At 37.4% G+C, this 25180-nt stretch overlaps 1 protein-coding gene across 9 annotated transcripts in view; it reads right to left on the reverse strand.

Moving 5' to 3' along the window:
• mipol1 (mirror-image polydactyly 1) overlaps nucleotides 1-25180 on the reverse strand; it is a 263763-nt gene that overhangs the window by 164816 nt on the left and 73767 nt on the right. For 4 of the 9 annotated variants that reach the window (XM_069916782.1, XM_069916780.1, XM_069916788.1 and 1 more), the window contains exons 3-6: nucleotides 24302-24366; nucleotides 20465-20999; nucleotides 1084-1219; nucleotides 257-362 (exon numbers count right to left, since the gene is read on the reverse strand). In XM_069916782.1, the coding sequence (XP_069772883.1) occupies nucleotides 257-362; nucleotides 1084-1219; nucleotides 20465-20999; nucleotides 24302-24366 (842 nt within the window). Of the gene's footprint in view, nucleotides 1-256; nucleotides 363-1083; nucleotides 1220-20464; nucleotides 21004-24301; nucleotides 24367-25180 lie in introns of all 9 variants that reach the window. The other 5 variants (XM_069916784.1, XM_069916785.1, XM_069916787.1 and 2 more) reach the window with 2 other exon arrangements.

Below are 25180 nucleotides of genomic sequence, written 5' to 3' on the forward strand. Positions count from 1 at the left end.
CTTCTTTTGTGATTGAATTGACATGGTGTTAACAATGCATTTAATGCCAATATCAGTATGAATTCAGGTAAAAACCTGTCCAGCCTGCTGGTACCAGGGTCCCTGATTCACTCATTTGACATATCACTTAAAACTGTCAAAAACTTTAAACCTTTGCACCTTTAGTAAACACAGCTAATTCTCTTGATATCATGTCAAATTGCTGCAGTTTCAGATATCCATCTAGCAAACCACTGAAGTTCTACATAACGTGTACCTGCAGCCTTTTCAGCCACTCTGGCTTCTATTGCTTTTTCCTGTAATTCCAAATCCAATTTTGCAACTTCCAATTCAGTCTCATTTTCTGACAGTTTATCTTGAAGCTGAAAAGTAGAAACATTTTGCAAAATGTGAACTTGAAAGATCAGGTAAGGCATACCATTTTGAGTCACAAATAAATGAAATTAAAACATTAGCAACTTGAAATGAAAGTATGCAAGAATGAAATTGAGAAAATCTCTGAAGATTGCCAGGGATCTAGTGCTGGCAGAGCTCACCTCAGGGGGCAGATCTTGCACCTCCTTTTTGCCATTTTTGGATCTAAAAAATTAGCACTGCACCCCTGATAATTGCTATCAACATACGGAATTAATCAAAAAGTACTAACACAGAGTACTAATTACTACTTCACCTTCTACAAACACAGAGATTCTGCAACATGAAATAATATTCAAATATGAGGTATCCATGACATTTTAAGCAGATAAATAAAAAAAATTGACTGTTAGAATTTGAGTTTTGCAGTAAGCCCAAATTTTCATATATAAACATACTAGGATTATATGCAAATTAGTGATCTCTTTGTAAATCTGCCTTATTGTGGACATAAAGTGGAACATATTATAGTGTCAAATCAATCCTAAATTTCACATCGAGTTTAAAAGAAGCATTTTATAGAAAAAGATAGAATATATTTGAAGTAATTGCATAATATTGATTTAAATTTCGACAGACAGAAATTCAAAAAGATATTGCCAATAAAAGTACAGAGACATTTTTGCCATAGATACAGAGCACGGTTCATCTAAATTTTTGGTAACACACCTTTTTATTAGATTCTCTCTCTGCATTCAATTCTTTCAATAGGAAAGCAATTCTCCTGTTATCTTCTGAGAAGTTAGTAACTTGACCTGGAGTGAAAGGGTCATGTGATGCATTGGTACCTCTGCTTTCAGCCCTGCTATTACAAATCAAAGACAGAAATCGTTTAGAGAGGCTCAAAGTTCACTTGAATGCACAAATTTAGTTTAGAAGCTCATGGCACCTTTTTGATTGAAGACTTGGATTGAGCAAATAGTGGCTGCATATAAAGTGGGCCTAGTTATTCTAAAGCATGATATTCTTAATCTCTTGGGACTTTAAATGTGTGGAGCGTATATTACTAGCTGTGCTACAGGCAAGCTAAATCTTAAGAATTAAAAGTTACCATGATATTGAGGAAATTATACAATGCTAAAACTTTAAAAATATTTTTCTCCTCATTTAAATCCAAATAATTTTTTAAACAGTTCTTTTCAATATTTTTTCTCACAAACTGTGGAAAATAAATGGGTAAAAAAAATGGAAGTTTAAAATTGGCGCACCTCGTTGTTAGTTCTCCATTCACACAAACATGCAGTGTCAAGCAACTGGAAGACTCGCTTATCTGACATCAGCTGGATAACCAGGGGTTTTACTGTACCCATATTGACATTTTGTATGAATTTTTGTATATAGCAGGGTTCTCAACCTTTTTCTTTCCTCTCACATACCACTTTAAATGTTCTCTATGCCATAGGTGATCTGTGATAAGTAAGGGATTACTTAAGGTGGTATGTGGGTGAAAAGAAAAAGTTTGAAAACCACTGCTGTTTTGATCATACTTAATTGACTTGTTATTGCATGGTTTTATAACTCCAAAGGAAATGGGCCAATGACAATTTTTCTCAAGCAAAATATTTCAGTAATAATCGGGTCTAGAACAGTGATCCTCAACCTTCCATTCCCACTCACATACCACCTTAAGCAATCCCTTACTAATCACAGAGCACTTATGGCATAGGGATTACTTAAAGAGGTATATGAGTGGAAAGAAAAAGGTTGAGAACCACTGGTTTATAGCACATTATTGGCTTGGAATTTATGCTCCTCTTCCTCCTGAATCCTCTCACAAAATGTCTTCCAACATTTAACAACCCCATTATCAATGATTAATCACATCTAGTCCATCATAAAATAACAATCCTCCAATACATCTTTTAGTCATAAAATATTGTCTTTGATAAATTTAAATTCTTCTCATGTTGGGTGATGGCTAATCCTCCACCATTATGAATCAATAAATACAAGGGGCTATGGTCTATTAATCAGTTTATCCAAACTACCATTCAAACTAATGTTTTAACCATATAACCATTTACTTTCAAACAAGGTATGGCTATGGAACTATGAATAGGTCCAAACCAGGACTCTGCAGACCAATCTCTGTTTCAGTCTTACTTTGGTCTCCATTCTTCATTTATTTTTTCCCAGCACATTGCTGTTGTATCCTGTGATCTATAAAAATTGTTCTCCAATGCTGTCAATTTTCATACTTGACTCATTTTCACAAGGTCATACTTCAACTTTCCTCTTCCTTGACTCCTTTTTATCTCCTATTGAGGTACAATCTACTGAGCTACTTTTATAACAATACCAGCAATCTCCTCAATCAAAATTCATTCCATTCTGCCTCCAATGGGGATCCTAATCTATTTTTCCAGTTTCCCAGGCTCCATTGCATCTGTCAATGGAATACTTCAGCATCAGAGTTCACAAAATATTTCAATGTTCTTTAATTTTTCTCCTTTGCTCATTTTATTTCCTGCTTCTACACCATTCCAATTCCTTCTACACCCTTCCAGAATCAGGACAGCATTTCCCTTTATTCTTATTTTCCAACTAACCAGCTTTACATTCAACAAGTTCTGCAATTTCCAACAGTTCCAAAGTGAACCCCAGATAAATTTTCCTCACTTTTAACATCCCAAGGGAAGTATACGCCCCCATGGCACCTTGATTCACTTTTTCACCTCCACCAATAACCAGTACTATTTCACAGCAATTTTTTGTTAACTGCATTAAAATACGACACATTCTTTTGCATTCTCTTGTGTGATACTCTTCAAACACACTTTCCTTTTCTTTTTCAATCTTTTTATTATTATTATAATTTATAAACACATACAGTTCAAAGAGATATAAAAAAATACATAGTAAGTAATGAATTAATACAGAGATATTAAACAATAATATTACAGAATAAAAATATATCATAAAAAAAAATTTTTTTTGATCAGTTTAGGGTGTGAACTATATCTAAAAAAAAGATATAATTAATAACAATATATTAAAAAAGAGAAAAAAAAACCCCAAAAAAGAAGAAAAAACAAATCTGAATTAAAAAAAAACTTTAAAAAAAAAACTTAAAAAAAAACCTACAGATATAGCTAAACCACGCCGATCACTCCGATCTCATCTTACAGCCCAATTATCATACATAATCATAAAAAGAAAACAGAGCCAGATCAACTCACCACAAATGAAAATATTGAATAAATGGTCGCCAGGTTAACTCAAACTTAGAAGGGGATTCATAGACAGAGTTTCTAATTTTCTCTAAATTTAAACATAGTATGGTTTGGGTAAACCATTGGAAAACAGTGGGAGGATTTACCTCTTTCCAATTTAATAGTATAGATCTTCTAGCCATTAGTGTAAGAAAAGCAATCATACGATCCGCAGGAAGAGATAAATAAGTCAAATCTATCATAGGTAATCCAAAAATTGCAGTAATGGGATGTGGTTGTAAATCAATATTCAAAACAGTAGATATAATGGAAAAAATTTCCTTCCAATAATTCTGTAAAGAGGGACAGGACCAAAACATATGTGTAAGGGAAGCTATTTCCAATTGACATTTATCACATATAGGATCAATATGAGAATAAAAGCGATGGAGTTTATCTTTAGACATATGAGCTCTATGAACAACTTTAAACTGTATTAGTGAATGTTTTGCACATAGAGAAGAAGAGTTTACCAGTCGCAGAATTTTATTCAAAATTCATATTTCTAATGAAAATTGGAATAAAATTCTGCGACTGGTAAACACTTTCCAATTAAAGGAAAGATTTACTTGCACCTCTTTCAATTTTGCATATTGCTCATAATGTGGTTTCCTCTCTAACTGGGTGATTACATGCAGGACATCTCCAATTTGGGTTGCCAATTGCCTATATGCGCAATTTGTTCTGTTAATAATCAGCTTAATGTACATGAATTCCTGCATTATGTTGCTCAACCGATAGCCCTTTTGAGGCAATGCACTCATCTGTTCAAAAATGCATTAAAGAGAGATTTTTTAAAATTGAAATCTGCAAGAAAGCCAGAATTGTCACACAAGTGGAGTCTCTGGCAACTCAGAGCTCTTTCAACACTCAAGAGAATGGAAGCCCAGAGGTTGAATTATATAGGAAACAGAAGATATTGCAAAGAAGACTGAAACCAGAATAACTGAATTTGTTCTCTACAGGAAGCAGAAAGGGTTTACATTCCTAAGTTCAAATCTACTACCAAGGGAATCACACACAGTCAATGCTGCATATTCCATTATCAAGGAGCATTTGCTAAATCCTTAGAATTTCCTGTTTCTCCTTCAAGGCGTCAGACAAAGTATTTGGAAAACTGAGCTGTGGCATTGTTTTTCTTGTCTGGTGGGCAGGAAAGGAGAAGCTTGCAGTGGGTGGATTAGGGCAGCACAGTAAAACTTTGTACACATTGGCACATTTGTGAAGCATGATTTAAGTATTAACATGCTGAGGGTCCTTGGTGAAATAAACTATGCTCCATGGATACTGGGTAGCTCATTCTGGCCTTAGATACTGTTAGCTGACAAAACAAACCCACAACCATGATCTAATTCAGCAAAACAACAAAGCATAGATTAAGATATGCTATTGGAAGAGGGAAATCAGAGGGCAATTGCTATCTGAAATGTAATACTTGGGTATGTGTAAGGCAGGTACTTTTTTAACATTTTGAAGTATCTCAACAAGCACTTAATTTGCCAAACCATTGAAGGTGAAGGACCAAATTCTACTCCATACAATTAGAAAAGACATAGGCTATAGACACCATGGACATGTCAGTTAAAGGCCCTGTTTCAGTGTTATTTGACTCTATATTTGATGAACTATTGAAACAGTATAGTAATAATCTTGTTTTCTCCATAACTTGCAGAATATTTGATGCTGATACAATTATCTTTCACACAAAATAGATATTTCTGTGTTCTTTATTGATTCCAAACCATGCACCATTCACTCACTGAAAGGGCAAGAAGGTCACCTTGTTTTAAACTGTGCTAATGACATCCTGGAACACAAGAATAAAAATAACCTGATTTGATTTATTAAATGACAATTTTCTCTGTTAAAGATGGAGAACTCGGTTTACTGGTAATCAGATGTTTATAGTTAATTAAAATATCTACTACATTTGATCTAAATTAAGGAAAAAAAAATCAATTTTTACCACCAATTTTAATGTTACTTTTGAAAATTAAACTCAAATTGAAAGTTGTTAAATTTCAGCAAAATGTTACGAACCCAGAGAACCCATAAACCCAGCAAGAATATTCATCAAAACAAATGGTTACTTAAAAGAAAGTTGATTTTAATTATCTTTAAACGTGAAAATAGAATCACACTTTAACTTAACTAACCTAACTTAACCCCCCTCTAATTCTAAGTGCACATGTGTGTAATGTGTGTGTAAGTTCAGAAAAGTTCTTTGGTTCACAGTCCAATCTCACTTCTCATTCCTCCAGGCAATTGCAGGCAATTCTTATACTGTGCACAGAATTAAACATTTATAAAGTTCACCAGGCTTTAGTGCTTGAAAGGTAAATGGTTACCACTCAGGAAGGTTCTTGTCAGTTTCCAGTGAGAGATTTATTGTTCCAGGACATCCATGACTGATTTACTTCCATCAGCCATTTCAGTGTCTTGCTGACAAAACTTGCCCTGCCAGAGTTCTCCAGATGATAACCTCTTTCTTTTAGGTCATCACAGAGTTCCTTCTTGTTTCTCTTATTCCAAGTGAAACATTAGACAGCTTGTCCTCTCCTATTGCATGAACCACAAGGGCTTTAACCAGGCCGTCTTCAAAATGGGCTTTCCATAAGCTTGCCAGCTTGTCCTGTTCCAGTCCCAGCTTCTGTTGCTGGCTGTAACACTGTAGAAGTGATCTCTATATGTCTCTCACTCTCTCTTTCTGAGAGAGCCTGTTTGATTCTCTGCTTGCAAAACCACATGATCCTCTTAGAACAGCTCCAGACAATCTGCGGCTCCAACAAAATCTTTCATTTGTTGCCTTCTGTAAACAACAATCTAGTAGTGAAGTCTCTTGAGCACTCTCCAAAGCTCTTGCAAAAGTTGTGAAGCCAATATGTCTAGCATTAGCAGAGCTCCAGTATTTCAAATAAGATCTGTTTTAAAGTGTTTGTATGTAACATACTCTAACAAACCTTTCCCAATTTATCTCCCAAAAACATATCTATATACTCTGTAGCAAAATGCACCAAATTTATTGCTGCCATCTCCTTATAATTGTATTTAGATCTTTAACAAGAGAAGTTGATGTCAATTGTTTCAATTAATAAACCATCAGAAGCTTTGTGAAATGTCCTAGAATGGTTAAAATTACATTACACTTGGAAGTCAGGCAATTCACTATTTGAAATTTTGTAAACAAGACTGCTCATCATATGCTTACAACTGGATCTGCACAAATGCTAATTTTTTAAAGAATAATTCATTGTGAAGATTACATAATATAAAATAGCAATTTATTCAATTTGTGCTTGTACCCAATTCATTACCTTTTCTCCATGACTGTGTAAAATTTCCCCCAAATATTTATTTTGCTGCCATTATAAATAATGTGCTCGATTTGACCTGTTATCTGAACTCCTCCCTGACACATACTTGGACTGCATGTGGAGGGCTGAATGAGGTGTTGTATAGCTTTGGTAGTTAAATAATGAGACCTTAGCACCAATTTTGACAGTGCACCAGAAAACTTTGAGGAAGAGGGAAGCAGAAGACAAGGGGCAGAGTCTCATCTGTTGTGAAAACTTAAATGAATTCTCTATGTTGTCAATGATCTTAAAATGTATCTGATAAAAGGTATTAAAATTGCTGTATAGCAAAAGAAAACAAATGAAATGCACTTGAAAAACAATACACTGTGATCAGAACATTAAAATATGATGGAAGATTTTTTTTAAATCTAATTTCTTTTCCTCCTAATATCTAGGTTGGAATTACCCATTCAGATGAATGGAAACTCCTATCCTAAATCAGTGTCCTTCACACAGTTTGTCTATATTCATTGGAGTATAGAAGAATCCGAGGGATCTCAAAGAAACATTTCAAATGCTGAAAGGATTGGACAGAGCAGATGTAAATAGGATGTTTCCCTTGGTGGGTGAATCCAGGACCTGTCTAAGAATGATAAGGTACCCATTTAAAAACAGAGATGAGAAGAAACTTCTTTAGCAGAGGGTCGTGGATTTGTGGAATTTGTTGCCACATACAGCTCTGCAGGCCCGATCATTGGTGGAGTTTAAGGAGAAGAATGATAGGTATCTAATTAGTCAAAGTATCAAAGAATATGAGGAAAAGGCCAGATTTTGGAACTAGATGTGAAAACAGTTTAGCTCAGGGAGGAATTGTGGAGCAGACTTGACAGGCCAAATGGCCTACTTCTGTTCCTTTATCTTGTGACAATAAACTTGATTTGACTGAGGAGGCTCACCATGTTGATTCCAGAGATGAGGGGATTTATACTGTGAGGAGACGAGTCCCTGGGACTATACTAATTGGAAAAAGAATGAGAGGGGATCTTACAGAAACATTAAAAAGTTATAAAAAGGAGATATAATAGAGGTGGGAAAGTTGTTTCAGCTGGTAGTTAAGATTAAAACAAGGGAGCATAGCCTCAAGATGTGGGGAGATAGATTTGGGATAGAGAGTAATGGATCTATGGAATATTCTGCCCAAGGAAGCAGTAGAGGCTTTCAGATTCAGATTTATTGTCCGAGTACATACGTGACATCACATACTGCCCTGAGATTCTTTTTCCTGCAGGGAAGGCAGAATTACCACTTACTGGTAGTGCAAAAAAAAACTGTACACATTGTATACATGTAAACAAATAAAGAACTGTAAACAGATAACGAATGCAAACTGACTGCAATACAGAGAGAATTTTTAAAAATCAATAAAGTGCACAAGTCCTTAAATGAGTCCCTAGGCCCTTTAATTAAGCAAAAATTCTGAACGTAAAGGCAGAGATTCTCCGCCCTCATGTTTAAAAACACCTTCATGAATGCTCCCTGACTGGCTCCAAGGTGCTGACTCCAATCCCTCTCTGAGGTAGCGTCAGTGGCAGAGCAGACCGCTCCTCCACGCATCATGCATGTACTGCAGCTGCATGCGGCTGGCTAGATGTGGGCTGATGACGTTGCAATGATGGCATCAGCTCGTGATCCATCTCAATTTTCTTTCTTCCATTCCCTCATCCCTCTCCATCCATGAGCCCCTCAGGGTAGGTGCGGCCAGTGGGTGCTATCATGGCAGGAGCAGCCAGAGCGAGCTGTGACAGGTCCACTGGCTGTTCTGGCCACCGGCACCTCACTAGGCCATTTCAGTCTTCATGGCCGCCTCTCGGTGCCAGCGGCTCAATATGCAGCAGAGCAATGGCCGTATGCCCTACTCATAATCCCCCACACAGCTGGAACCGTTCTGGGAAACGTAGAGAGGTTCCAGCTGCATGGGGGGGATTAAGGGTAACGATGTCAGCCATTGCTCAGCGCGTATATATGGCCTCATGGCACCAGTAGCCATGCCTCCTGAACGCCGTATCAATGCCCGAGCCGCCTCCAGGCTGAAAGGGGACAACGTGGCAGGCTTTTCTGGACCTGCATGAAAAGGTAAGAAATACCTTTTCATTCAGCTTTTAGCTGCTTCCATGAAGAGGCTGACTATGAAAAGGCCTCTGATTGAGTTTGTTGTTGAGGAGTCTGAGGGTGAAGGGTTAGCAGCTGTTCCTGAACCTGGTGGTGCGAGTCTTGTGGCACCTATACCTCTTTCCTGATGGCAGCAGCGAGAACAGAGTGTGTGCTGGGTGGTGTGGATCCTTGATTGCTGCTGCACTCTATCAGCAGCATTCCCTGTTGTTCTTGATAGTGGGGAGGGTTTTGCCTGTGATGTCCTGGGTTGTGTCCACTACCTTTTGGAGGGCTTTACTCTCAGGGGTATTGGTGTCCCCATACCAGACTGTGATGTAGCCAGTCAGCACACTCTCCAGCACACCTCTGTAGAAATTTGCCAGGGTTTCTGGTGTCACACCAAACCTCCGCAAAATATTGAGGAAGCAGAGGTGCTTTCTTCACAATGCCATTAGTGCGTTCTGTCCAGGAAAGATCATCTGAGATAGTGACTCCCAAGAACCTAAATTTTTTCACTCTCTCTACTTCTGATCCATCAATGATCAATAGATTGTATACCTCTGGCTTTCCCTTCTTGAAGTCAACAATTAGTTCCTTAGTTTTTGTGACACTGAGTGCAAAGTTGTTGTTGGTGTACCAATCAGCCAAGTTTTCAATCTCCCTCCTTCCTGTATGCTGACCTTTCTTTATACTACTACATCGGTATCATTGTCAAATTTGTAGATGGTGTTATTGTTGTCCCGAGCCACACAGTTGTAGATGTAAAGTGAGTAGAGCCAAGAACGTAGCCCTGTAGTGGTCCGGTACTGATGGAAATTGTGGAAGAGATGTTCTTACCAAACCTCACTGATTGTGATCTGGAGGTGAGGAAATCCATGAAATAATGGGGCGTTGAATCTGGGTCCTGAAGTTTGTTGATCAGTTTTGAGATGATGGTGTTAAATGCCAAAATGTAGTTGATAAAGAGCATCCTGATGAAAGCATATTTACTGTCCAGGTGTTCCAGGGCTTTGTGTAGTGCCAGTGAGATGCATCTGCCTTAGACCTGTTGCTATGACAGGTGAACTGGAATGTATCTATGTCTCCTCTCAGACAGGAACTGATATGCTTCAAAACCAGCCTTTCAAAACACTTCATCATTAATGCAGTAACATCCTAGTAAATCTTCTCTGCCCTCTTTCAATCTTATTGATATCCTTCCTGTAGTTAGGTGACCAGAACTGCACATAATATTCAAAATTTGGCCTCATCAATGTCTTAAATAACTTCAACATAACATCCCAACTCTTATACTCAATACTTTCATTTATAAAGGCGAAGATGCCAATAGTTCTCTTTACAACGTTGTCCACCTGTGACGCCACTTTTGGGGATCAATGTGTCTGTATTCTCAGATTTCTCTGCTCCTCTGCTCTCCTCATCACCCTCCAGTCCTCTCCCATTCATGTAAGTGCTACTAGCCAATAGTCTTTAAGGCAAGATGCTACACTCTTCTTGGTATGGTTGATGCCTGTTTGAAACAGGTGGGTACTGCTGGAGTGAGATATTGAAGATATCTGTGAATACCTGTGATATCTGCAAGTAATGAATAATATGTGAAGGCTTTCTTATTAAATATATTTAAGACACAGTCATGTAGTTTTTCACAGAAAAGGAATTAATTATAATGGGGAAAAGGCAGGTAGGTGGAGCTGGCAGCCAGATCAACCATTATCTTATTGAATGGCAATGCAGGATCGATGGGTTCCTATCTCTTATGGCATTTTCATTCTTTGCCATTTTGTAATTTTCTGGTCCCAATGCCCTCATTTTCTCCAAAGCTAAAAGGCACCCATCCCATACCAGGTTGACCTGAGGGCTCTTCACTTCATTCTTGAACAAAGGTTCAACAAATTCCTCTTCACTATCACCCTTTGCCTGGCTGAACATATTCTCATACTGGACACTTTTACCATCATTCCCTTAAAATCCAAGGTATGGCTTTGGGAACCTATATGGACTCAGGAATGATTGTCTCTGTGTGAGATATAAAAATATCCTTGTTTTAATCCAACTCAATCTCTTCCTTCTTAGCTTTTTCCATAATTTTGACAACTATATTCAACCCATTTCCTGCTCTTGCACACAATTCAAAAGTTTCATGATCGCTACTGCGAAATTCCACCCTGCTCCCATTTTCGTATGTTCAATTAATTGTTTGCTTTTCTGTGTCAAGGGACAGATTAATGATGAACATTCAATCAAGTCCATCTTCTGCTTGTTGTAAGTATTCCATTCCATTCTATTCATTATCCCAGTTTTGTCCTTTCCATTACATCTATGCTGATGTCGACAGCATCCACATGAATCTTTCTGAGATCTGCTTTTCTTTTATTCTTTCACCTTCTCTCCCCTTAGTTGGCAAGAATCTCAACCACATTTGTTCTATGCCATACTCTTCTGCTCTTAATCCTGCTTCTCTACCCTAGAGTAAGAAGATTCTGTTATCCTCACTTTCCATCCCATTTACTTTTACATTCAACATAGCATCCTTTTTCAATTTCCAACACGTTGAGTGTTATTTCATCATAAGAGATACTTCCTCTTCTCTTCCTGAATTCCATTCCCTCTGCAACTCTCGTTTAAGTTTCTATGGTTACTAACTTCCATTCCTCTTATGTTCGTTTACCTCTTATCTTCCCACCATGTAAGCCCACATTCACCACATCAGATGGCAGCTCATTCCACACTCCCATCATCTAAACATCTATTCCAGATGAAGCAACGAGTCACTTGTACTTCTACTTTGGTGCTCACATGCAGCCTTCATTGAAAGACACTAAACAAAGAGCCAAAAAGTGACTGCTTTGAAGAACACTTTCATTCAAGCCACTAGGCTTCCATTTGTCTGTCACCTAATTCTCCATCCCACTTCCATTCTGGCCTCTCTATATTTAATTTCTTACACTGGAATATGAGCATAGACTACAGCAATCTCATCTTCTATCAAGCTATGTACAGCTCAGAACACTCAACACTGAATTCAACAATTTAACACAATCCACCTTTCCACTTTATATCAATGCAAGTCAGTTCAGATGAAGGCTCATCAGCCTATGATATTAACACTTTTTTCTCACTTCACAAATGTTGTCTGACATGCTGAATAAATTTCAGCATTTTTGTATGCCAAGTACTCTATTGAATTGACATGTATCAATGGATATCAGAAATGAGGAATCTACACCAAGAACTTTAACACACATTTCAAAATTTGGCTGGCTATAATTGTTATATTTTAATCATATATTTTTGTTGTTTTTCCTGGTTCTTCACTTTGAGGACAGTTTGAATAGACAAATAAATTTCCACTTTGGAATATTTTAACAATGCAGCATCTTCCCTTTGAGGAATATGACCACTTTAAACATTCTATGTATTATGAAGCATTTTGGTTCTTCATACAAATTTTGCCATTTTAATATTTGCACATGCATGCAAATTATACATTCTCATAGTTTTCCTGAGTACTTCATATGAAAACAGGGAGACCACCCCCCCATCTGAGAAGAAGCAGAGGAGGTGACCCGTGGGACAGTGACCACAGTGACGGACCAGTGAGGGGCTCTGAGGCTGAAAGACCTACCCATACGATGGGCTGCTGAAGACTGCTCTCGGAGGACTCGTGCCGGGCTGTAGATTGCTGGAGATTGGCTCAAAACTGTCTAAAGGGGTACCAGGTATCGGAACTGGGATGTGAGGGGGTGCTGAATCCTGATTGTGTCAGAGGTTTGGAGCTCAGGTTACCAATTGTTTGAACTGGACACTGTATGGCTGTTGGAGTGCTGAAATTGAATCCATGGACATACGGTGTCTCTGAGGGGACTCTCTTTTGCTACTCTTTCTCTGACTGTAAAAGGCACTTCAGGCATTTTCTGCTAATGGTGAATCTTAATGGTGAATGCCTTACAGCAGGCTAAAGCAATTCTGTGTAATGACACTATTTTATTACATGAAAATAAATTGAATCTTTAATAAGCTATTTCACAGGAGTGGCCACTAATGATAAGCTGCCTTATAGAACCATAGAATGCTACAACACAGAAAACAGGCCATTCAGCTCTTCTAGTCTTGGTGATCATTATTCCGCTTGTCCCATTGACCTGCTCCCATTCCATCACCCTCCAGTCCTCTCCCATTCATGTATCTAATCAATTTATTCTTAAAACTCAAGATTAAGCCTACATTCACACCAAATGGCAGCTCATTCCACACTCCAACCACTCTGAGTGAAGAACTTTCCCCTAATGTTCTCCTGAAACCTTTCCCCTTTCAGCTTAAATCTATGACATCTCGTATTCATCTCCCCTAATTTGTGGAAAAAGCCTACTTGCACCCACTCCGTCTATATCTCTCATAATCTTGTAACCCTCTATTAAATCTCCCCTCATTCTTCTTCGTTCCAAGGAATAAAGTCCTAACCTGTTTAATCTTTTCCTGTAGCTCAGCTCCTGAAGACCCAGTAACATCCTAGTAAATCTTCTCTGCTCTCTTTCAATCTTATTGATATCCTTCCTGTAGTTAGGTGACCAAAACTGCACATAATATTCAAAATTTGGCCTCATCAATGTCTTAAATAACTTCAACATAACATCCCAACTCTTATACTCAATACTTTCATTTATAAAGGCGAAGATGCCAATAGTTCTCTTTACAACGTTGTCCACCTGTGACGCCACTTTTGGAGATCAATGTGTCTGTATTCTCAGATTTCTCTGCTCCTCTGCTCTCCTCAGTGCCCTACAATTTACTGTGTACGTCCTACATTGGTTTGCCCTTCCAAAATGCATCACCACACACTTGTCTGCATTAAATTCCATCTACTATATTTTGGCCCATTCTCCCAGTTGGTCCAGGTCCCTCCGCAAGCTTTGAAAATCTTCCTTGCTGTCCACAACACCTCCAATCTTTGTGTCATCTGAAAATTTGCTGATCTAATTTACCACATTATCATCCAAAACATTGATATATGCAACAAACAACAATGGTCCCAACACAGATCCCTGAGGCACACCATTAGTCATAGGCCTCCAGTCTGAAAAGCAACTATCTACTACCAGTCTCTGTTTTCTCCCACACAGCCAATTATGAATCCAGTTTACAACCTCTCCATGTCATAACCTTCTGAACTAACCTCCCATGTGGTATTTTGTCAAAGGCTTTACTAAAGTCCATTAGCCAACATCCAGAGTCTATCTATCTTCTTGGTAACCTCCTCGAAAAACTCTACAAGATTCATTAAGTGTGACCTACCACAAAGAAAGGCATGCTGACTGTCCTTAATCAGCCCATGACTGTCCAAATTATCTATATATCCTATCTCTCAGAACTCCAATAATTTACCTGCTACTGACGTCAGGCTCACTGGCCTATAATTACCTGGTTTATTTTTGGAGCCTTTTTTAAACAAAGGGACAATCCTCTGGCACCTCAGTCGTGGCTAAGGAGATTTTGAATATCAGCCAGGGCCCCTGCAATTTCTACACTAGTCCGAGGGAATATTATATCCAGCATGGGTGATTTATCTACCTTTAGTTGCTGCAGCTGACGTGGACATTTACCCCTCCATAAATCTTCGTCCGCAAAGCCAAGCCAAAGATTTTGCTGTAAGGCAGAAAACACCTCTTCTTCCTTAATATCCATATGTTCCATGACCCTTCTGTTCATTTCCCTTCCTTCCTTATGCACTATGCCCACTTCCTGGGTAAATACTAATTGTGGCCTTAACCTTTCTTACCTACCTCCTTTCCCCCTTTTATCCTCCTATCACCACCATGTTAAAAATCTCCCCCATTATGTGAGGCTCCACACATAGGTGACACTCTAATCCTCTAGGGGACAAGTTTTGTCCCTTAGTATCCTTTTACTCTCAATATACTTACAGAAACCCTTGGAGTTTTCCTTCACATTATCTGCCAGAGCAATCTCATGTCTTCTTTTTGCCTTCCTGATTTCCTTCTTGAGTATTTTCTTGCATTTTCTGTTCCCTTCAAGTACCACATTAGCTCCTTGTTATCTATACATGCTATACACTGCCCTCTTCTTCTTAAACAGATTGCCAAGATCCTTTGAAAACCAGGGTTCCCTATGCCTGGTAACTTTGCCTTTAATCTTAACAGGAACATGCAAACTCTGCATTCTTAAAATTTCGCTTCTGAAGGCCATCCACTTAATTAACAACACCCTTGCCAGAAAACAACATATCCCAATCCACTCTTTCTCAATCTTTTCTCATTTCCACAAAATTTGCCTTTTTCCAATTTAGAATCCCAACATGAGAACTAGAGTTATCTTTTTCCATAATTAACTTGAAGCTAATGACATAATGGTCACTGGATCCAAAATCTTCACTTACACATACTTCTGTCACCTGACCAGTCTTGTTCCCTAATAGGAGATCAAGAACTGCATCCTCTCTCATTGGTACCTCTATATACTGATTTAGAAAAATTTCCTGAATATATTTCACAAGCTCCAAGTCATCCAGCCCTTTTACAGTATGGGAGTTCCACTCAATATTTGGGAAGTTAAAATATCCTACTATCTCAACCTTGTGTTTCCTGCAGCTGTCTACAAATTTGCTCCTCCAATTCTCTCTGACTATTGGGCAGTCTATAATACTACCCTTCAGTGTGGTCAGTTTTCCCCTTCCTCAACTACACCCATGTGGCCTCTGAAGACAAACCCTCCTGGCTGTCCTAATTTCACACAGCTGAGATATTTTCCCTGACTAGCAATGCCATTCCTCCCCTCTGAAGCAACAGAACCCCGGAACATTAAGATGCCAGTCCTTATAATATGCTATATGGCTCTAAACAGAAAAAAAATGTAATTATGGGTAGGACTTAAGTCATTCTTGATATTATTTGTGTTTAACACGTAGATTAAGGTATTGCCAAAGACTGATGCAACTTCTTCCACTGAATATAATTGTCTTGGATGAAGAAGATGCTAAATGATAGGTAGTAAAGTAAGTTACGAGGAGGAAATAAAGAGGCAACAAAGGGATATAACTAAATTAGATGTCAAAAATCTGGCATATCAAGTACAATATGAAAAAACTTTTAATACTGTCATTTTTAGGAGGATTTTTTAAAAAAATGTCTAAATAGTGAGAAATTGCAAAACTCTGAGATACAGGGGATACTAACTTATAAATGCACAATTCACAAAAGGTTAGGACACCCTAAACAGAGAGACCCCACCGTCACCAGGAGTGGGTGTTACTGCTTCTTGAGACTTGAGCCATCAATCAAGTAATCCAGTCAAATGCGTGAGATGGCTTGCCTCAGGACAAGGGCATTGTAAATACTATAAATAGTTCTCTAATTGTAAATAAAAGGGTTCGTTCTTTGGATTTGGGAAAACACTGGTGTTGGTCATTTCTCTCTGGGTCAAATGAGGTGGAAGCTTGTATATCACATAATGCATGCACAGCACAACATTCAGCTCATTTACAACAGTTAGTATCTTTGGCTTGGCTTCGAGGACGAAGATTTATGGAGGGGGTAAAATGTCCACGCCAGCTGCAGGCTCGTTGGTGGCTGACAAGTCCGATGCGGGACAGGCAGACACGGTTGCAGCGGTTGCAGGGGAAAATTGGTTGGTTGGGGTTGGGTGTTGGGTTTTTCCTCCTTTGCCTTTTGTCAGTGAGGTGGGCTCTGCGATCTTCTTCAAAGGAGGTTGCTGCCCGCCAAACTGTGAGGCGCCAAGATGCACGGTTTGAGGCGTTATCAGCCCACTGGCGGTGGTCAATGTGGCAGGCACCAAGAGATTTCTTTAGGCAGTCCTTGTACCTTTTCTTTGGTGCACCTCTGTCACGGTGGCCAGTGGAGAGCTCGCCATATAACACGATCTTGGGAAGGCGATGGTCCTCCATTCTGGAGACGTGACCCACCCAGCGCAGCTGGATCTTCAGCAGCGTGGACTCGATGCTGTCGACCTCTGCCATCTCGAGTACTTCGACGTTAGGGATGAAAGCGCTCCAATGAATGTTGAGGATGGAGCGGAGACAACGCTGGTGGAAGCGTTCTAGGAGCCGTAGGTGATGCCGGTAGAGGACCCATGATTCAGAGCCGAACAGGAGTGTGGGTATGACAACGGCTCTGTATACGCTTATCTTTGTGAGGTTTTTCAGTTGGTTGTTTTTCCAGACTCTTTTGTGTAGTCTTCCAAAGGCGCTATTTGCCTTGGCAAGTCTGTTGTCTATCTCGTTGTCGATCCTTGCATCTGATGAAATGGTGCAGCCGAGATAGGTAAACTGGTTGACCGTTTTGAGTTTTGTGTGCCCGATGGAGATGTGGGGGGGCTGGTAGTCATGGTGGGGAGCTGGCTGATGGAGGACCTCAGTTTTCTTCAGGCTGACTTCCAGGCCAAACATTTTGGCAGTTTCCGCAAAACAGGACGTCAAGTGCTGAAGAGCTGGCTCTGAATGGGCAACTAAAGCGGCATCGTCTGCAAAGAGTAGTTCACGGACAAGTTTCTCTTGTGTCTTGGTGTGAGCTTGCAGGCGCCTCAGATTGAAGAGACTGCCATCCGTGCGGTACCGGATGTAAACAGTTAGTATACAACACAGCAAATTATTAGGAAAACTGAAAGAGAATATTATGTTTTCATGTGACAATTGAACACAAATGTGGGAGATTATGCTTCATTTATAAAAGGCATTGCTGAGATTGCACAGATAAAACTGCTTAGATCAATAATAGACTATTTGTCTATGGAATCTGTAAAGTTAATGTCGATACCAAAATTTAACATTAAAAAAAATTAAAAAGACCTGAAGCATACATAAATGTGATTTCAGAGATAAGCAACATCATTATAATCCCACATTCTATTATTTGGAAATGTTGATGACTCAGCATCTGCCTCCTTCATTAGTTTGGTGAAAGTGTGGTGTCTGGTCAGAGCCAGGGGTCTAAATGCAGCCAAGGGACCTTTTTGGATTGTGGCCTAGCTGTGTGCTGGAACCAGGGTGGGGTCCAGAACACCAGAGGTCAGAAAACATGGGTAGGTTGAACCTGGAATAGAGTCTGGATTGCTTATAATATTTCCACACTCCCTCTAAGATCACCAGGTTCACTGAAAATGTATTATGCTAGTGGGTAACGTATATAAAAGTTAAATAAAACTACATTGTAGAAATACCATCCAACAGCCTGGAAAATCATCACCTCACATAACCAAGGCCCCAAGAATACAGGATTATCAGAGTTTTACTTTAATACTGCATTTTCCTTTTCCTTTACCATTCTTTTTATGACAACTTTATTCTACTTCTTTTAGTTTAAGTAATGAATAATCCAGGAAATCCTAAGACAACAGAAATGATCTTCTAAACGTATCAAGAGCATATTCTTAAAAAACAGTTGCAAGATTGGAACAGAAGGGCACCTCAAAAATAATTTTGCTTTAATGTTTCATATTATATGGAATGGATGGGCTATGATTAAATGTAACCCACGGAGGAAAAGCAAGAAGTCAGATTCAGATTTCAGGTTTATTGTCAGAGTATATACGTGTACATACAACTCTGAGATTCTTTTTCTTGTGGCTGAGGCAGAATTACCATTTATTGGTAGAGCAAAAAGACTGTACTTAATGTTCACATGTAAACAAATATAAAGAAATGTAAACAAACTGACCGTGCAATACAGAGAGAAAAAATGTCAATGAAGTGCAAAGGTAAGAGTCCTTAAATGAGTCCCTGATTGAGTTGTTGTTGAGAAATCTGATGGTGGAGGGGTAGCAGCTGTTCCTGAACCTGGTGGTGCCCATCAGTAGTGCCCATGTTTCAATTTTTCATTAAAATACTCGAGATCTTGATAAAGAATATCATCATATGAAGACAAAGAATTTTAATAGAATCCCTAAACAACTCCAAATGTAATTAAAATGCAAGGGAAAGTGATAAACAAATGGCAAATAATGTAAAGCATTATTGAAAAAATAGTTTGAGTGCTTTTTCTCTGTGGAGTGTGACTCTGTAATTCTATTGAACATTACCTACTATTTTAGCATGAGACTTAATAAGGGAAGGATTGAAAATGAGACTGGCTTGAGAAAAATCTCATTTGTGCTGTTAAAGAAAGCTGAAAGACAAAAAAGATGCTGGAATTAAAGAAAAACCATATACAGGGTAGAGGAAATGTTGCAACATTTATAGATTCAGAGATTTTAAATTCAACATTAGAAATGTGAAGAGGAATAATGATGGACAATTTGAGATTACTGCAGTCACTGTCAGAGTAATGTTGTGGCACATGCTATTACTGTCAAAATTAATTCACAATTGCACTCTCAGCTAGACTATTGATTTACTGGCATACTTGATTGTGTTTGAATCTCAAATGTATTGCTTTATTTTATGATTGTAATTGCTTACTCTGCATTTCATCATTTAATTTCTGATCATTTGCTGAATGTTTTCTTGAATGAAAGAAATAAAACTGGCTGTTAACCTTGATAGACAGATGCTTCATTGCTGAGATACAAGGGTAAAATAAAATAAGATGCCAAAATGCTGAAAGATCTTAATTGAATTCACTTTGGTTTTAAATTGACGAATAATAGTCAGTCACAAAATAAATATGATTTATCTTTCTTTGTAAAGCAGAAAATACTTGCTAACCGTATCAATATTTATTAACCTAATATATTGTATCTATTTTAACAATTAATCACTGACAAAGCAGAATTTATTTTCAAGACTAATGGATACTCTTAACTGTGAATACCACAAAAATGATCAAGTCTATCAAATTTTATGATATGCTTGTATGGAAATCACAGGCTGCAGAATTATTTTCTGTATCTTCAAAATGTTTATGTATTTGGATAAAATTGCAACTCCAGATCATGACATTTTGAAAATTTGAATCCTAACATTGCTAGAGTCTGGGGAGGCACAGATGCACAGCTCAAATGACCCAAATTTAATCCTGACCTCTGCTGCTATCTGTGTGGAGCGTACACCTTCTTCTTGTGAAGGCATGAGTTTCCTCCAAGTACTCTGGGATCTAGCACATTTGAAAGTCATGTGTTTGGTATGTTAATTGGGCATTATAAATTGACCCCAGTGTGAAGACGAGGGGTAGAATATTGGAGGCATTGATTGAAACATGGAGAGAATAAAGTAAGAATAAATAGGTAAGTGTTTGATGGGTGGTATGAGCTAAGTCATGAAATAGTTTTATTTCCACATGGTATGTATATACATGTATATGTGTGCATAGACATACACACACAGATATTTCAAACTGTACTAATAACTTACAATTAAAACTCAATTAAAAATGTTTCTGATCAAAATATTGTACTTAATGAAAGAAATAACAGTTAATACTGTACCTTAGATTGTTTGTATCCAGATTGCTTTGAATATCCAACTTCATTTTAGAATGTGCTTGTTGATAATATGGTGCAGAGGAAATAGGTGTGATTGTTACTGTGTCGCTTTTTTGCAAAGGAATAATAATGTCAGTTTCATATTTGGATGTGTTGCATTTGCCATCCATGTTACAGCTAAAAGATCTTGAAAAGTCATAATTCTGCTGTTCTTTCAAATCTCTAGAATCAATTTTGATAAGATCTAGTAGTGAATAATTTGGAAGAGGTGGAAGCTCCTCAGATTTCTCATAAGAATGAACAAGTTCATTTACCTGCAGCAAATTTAACCTGTCATTTGTACAGCTGTTATGTAAAGTAAAATCATGCATTTCTTTTAGAGAAGATTGTAGAGCTTTATGCTTGGTGTCCACAGTTTGAGGAGACAGATCTTCAACCAGAACTTCTTGCTGACTTTTGTTACCCAATTTACAAGTGGTTGCCTCAGCTTTTTCTTGTATCCATTGCTCAATTATATGTGGAGTTCCATACTTGTCATCTGCCTCAATGGAAACAAACATAAATTTATCAAAAACACGATTTCCTATGTAAAATGTATTGCCATATTGCAAAAGTGAATTTATAAACAATTTTGGTAAGTATCAAAGATACGAATACATGGAGATGTGAGGTGAGGATGAGATAGGGACAGGGAGGTGCTCAAGAAATCTCAAATTCATAGAATGAATAATAGTTTAAGTTTAACACAGGCCTCTTCTGACATAATTGCAAAAAAAGTTGCAAAACTACTGACTGAGCTGCAATGTTTTAAACTCCTCTAATGCTAAAATTGACAATTTTTTTAGACATTCAGCAAAGTAACAGGCCAGTTCGGCCCAGGAGCCTGTGTCGCCCAATTAATCCACAACCCCTGGTGTATTTCAAATGGTGGGAGGAAACCAAGCCCTCGGGCGAAACCCACACAGATACGAGGAGAACGCAAAATTCCTTCCAGACTGCACGGGATTCAAAGCCCAGTCCCGATTGCTGGCGCTGAAACAGTGTCACGTTAACCACTACGCCAGCTATTTTGCCCATTATCGTGATCAGGAATATGGGTTTCATTACAGCAAAGCATGTGGGAATCAATCTATTGCTGGTGAAGATGCAAGAAAAATGTACAATCAGGCTGACTGAATTGTGGCAGAGGTAGGTAGTTCCATAAGAACTGTACAATCATTGGAAATGTTTGAAGAAAGTTATGTGCATTAATAGTACAGTGTAAATCTTGCAAAACTCAATCTCACATTAATTTATTGGAAGGAAACAGCATCATCAAATCTTCACACCATGGTGCCACAAACATTTAGGGTTAATGCAACATTAACTCTTGCTTTACTGGGCAATTGAGGTTATTTTCCTGATAAGCAACCATCTTCCTATATTGTGAATTTTACATCATTTCTAAGTGAAACCAAATGAAAATAGGAGGGGTAAAAAAGTATAAAGAAATCAGCGGCATAATTTTTGGGAAGTTAATACAATGGTGTCTTTGGATTTTAATTGATGAAAAATTGTGGGTTATGTTTTTCTCTTGACAGGTATATTGCTGTGGAGGAACATAATAACAATGTTTCAGTATAGTGATATGGTGATGAAATAAAGCACAACCACATTCCAAGAAATGCATGATCTTGGTTCTAATGGAAGAACATTGTTTTATATGAAACAAAATTTAGCAATTGTTCATAATTATTACATCTTTTACTTTAATTGTTATTGGGTTGTGAATAAAATGTTGATGCTATTCAAACATATGGACCAGATACTGTTCCTCACATCACATCTAGTCATTACATTAAAAAGAGTAGGCAAGTTAGAAAATAGCCATTTTCAAACTGGAGGGAGGTCAAAATATTTTGCTGTGCACATTAGACTGCTGAAGACATTAATTCATACTCTCATCCAGGTCATCAAAGCAGAATTTAAAAATAATAGAAATAAAATACAGCAACAGATCCATTCGCCATGGATACACTGTTCCAAAACTAGATTGCTACCTTCATTTTTAACTCACAATGTAGACCAAGTATATTATGCACACATGCTAAATGTGGAACTCCCTTAACCACAGCAGACCTTCTGCTTAATCTGAAATTGGATGCACAATTTCCTTTGGGAACTCTTCCCATGATCAACAGGAAAAAGCCAATATCCAACATAAATCTTAGATTAGATTTTTCAAATGAAATTTGCCTTCTGCAGATAAAAATGTCAAGATGAATATGAACAGTAAAATAATAAATTACTTCACTGTGATAGAGTAGTTATCAATGACTCGTTCATTCACACTATTCCTTGGATATCAAACTGCACAAGACATTCATCAAATGTCACACATTCAGAATATTGGAAACACCATTATAGCTGTTTGACTAAGACCTCTGAAGTGTTTAAGCAAGAGGCAGAATGTATATTTGTGCAACAGAGAAGAATAAATTTACATATCAGCATCAGCTCATAAGGGAAAGGTAAACATTCTGTTTATCTCTCATTGTCATTCCTTCCATTTATCCCCTTACATGTATGATCAAACTCTATGATATTCAAAATGTGGTTTCAAAACCAGCAGATAAAAGTTGTTTAAAACCTGCAAGAGAGTATCTACATTTCTTAATATGTTACGTTGGAAGTAAATGTTTGGCTGTGAAACATCACTATTTTATGTGTGATGAATGCTTAAATACTGAAAGCTAGAAGAAATCATGGACAGAAAGGCAAATTAAAGATGTGAAAAACTATGTCCTTATATTATAAAAAGGAAAAACAAAGTAAAGATTGTTCATTCATGGGCAGGAATAATTTTATCACTGTGGCAATTTTCTAATGAATACTTGATTTAAAAAAAACTCTTCTTCAGTATTTGGGATAAAATGCTGTTGGTTTGATTTGTTAAACATTCCAAATCAAAGAGAATGCAATTAATTGTTATCATTAAAAAATCTTCCTTGCATACTCAAAATGTTGAAAAGGTATTTAAAGAAACGAAGGCCAATAGACCTATGTTAATTAATCAGAGGGATCCCAATGTGTTTCCACATTAGTAATCCATCATTTTCTTTTGCTTCTCTAATACATCTGGAAATTTAATTCACATGTTAATTATTCTGAAGAAACAAATACAGTACAGATAACAGCCTTTACATTCCATTTTACTATTTTGAGACCCATTCCCCAGCTCTATTCCTATAATTAAACCTAAATAAATGTTCTTACCTACTCTAACATTCTCAAACCCATCTTCCAATCTATCCAGTCTTTTTCAGTAACTTTGACTTTTGACAACAGTAATTTACCTTGTGGTTTCCCCTTTGCAATATCTCCACTTTCCTTTATCTAGCAGTTCAATTGATGAAGGACACACAACAGATTTGATCAGTATTACTTCGAGCAGATACATTACCTATTTATATTTCCCACATTATATTGTATTTAGTTCATCAATAAAATTAATTTTTAAAAACTATTTTAAGACATGATCTCATAACATTCAGCTATAAATGGTAATGAAATGACAAGCATTTATAAATTAGTCCATTAAAAAGAAATTAATGATAGTCAACATACAGTAACTTTTTCCTAATCATAATATATCATTATGATAAAATTATGGAGATCAAATTTGTTTTAAATATATCTCAAACCTTCTGACATTCTTTTTCAATTATTTTGTCCACAACCTTTCTTTATTGTTTTTCCTTGAGATAATTGAATATTATCTTCTTTTTGAAAAAAAAACATATGGAGGACAAATATTTTTAATATCGATAATAATCCAGTAATGAAGTATCTTTGACCAACCTTCCATTTGTATTTCAGCATTTTGGTCTCTTTGTGATCTTGTCTTCTCTTCCATATTTTCTAAGCTACAAAGAAAAGTGGTGGCAGTAAAAACAAATTGAAAAACTGGTCATGCCACTTTTTTGAGTTGCTTAAAATCCTATTCATGCAAAGTTGCATATAGCTCCATTGTCACTGCAGTTAAAATATATTTCAGCATAAATAAATGCAGCATGTACAGAACAACTTCAAATTTATAATCAAAGAGCAATTATCATTCCAAATCTACTGTACCAAATCAGATTTTCAGTCATGAAAAGTGGAATTTTCTGAGTCTTTTATCTGACTCTTTTGAACAAGATTATCATGAAGTTTTATTGGGAATTGGCAACAAAAGCCAGAATACTAAACATGCAGTCAGTAAAAAAATAGTGAATTAAATACAGGTACCACTTTCTGTGGACATAAGAATTCTTGGTCTCACTTTTTTCACACTACTTTTAGTGGCATCAAACCACAACCCACTTGGTAGCACACTTTCTCTGGAGTCAAAAGACCAAGGATGGAAATCCCACAGCATAAAAATTGAGCGCAAAAATTTAAGCCTGTTTCATACTGAGGAAATAATACAGTTGGAGATTTCCCCTTAAACTAAACATCTATCCACTGGATATCGGAATTATTTCTGGTTTTTTTTCACCCAATATTTACTCCTCAATCCTGATCATTGAATTTCAAAGTTGTCACATTAATGAAAGTCTATTTTTAAGTTATTATCCCACAGGTGGCTACAAACTGGTATGAACCATAGCATGATCCATCTAACTGAAATTGCTTCAGTAGACACCACTTCTGAAAGAGTTTAAAACATTACATTTACAGAAAGTTTGAAAATAAGAT

This window comes from Narcine bancroftii, chromosome 2 (assembly GCF_036971445.1).
Source record: "Narcine bancroftii isolate sNarBan1 chromosome 2, sNarBan1.hap1, whole genome shotgun sequence".
Classification (NCBI taxonomy): Eukaryota; Metazoa; Chordata; class Chondrichthyes; order Torpediniformes; family Narcinidae; genus Narcine; species Narcine bancroftii.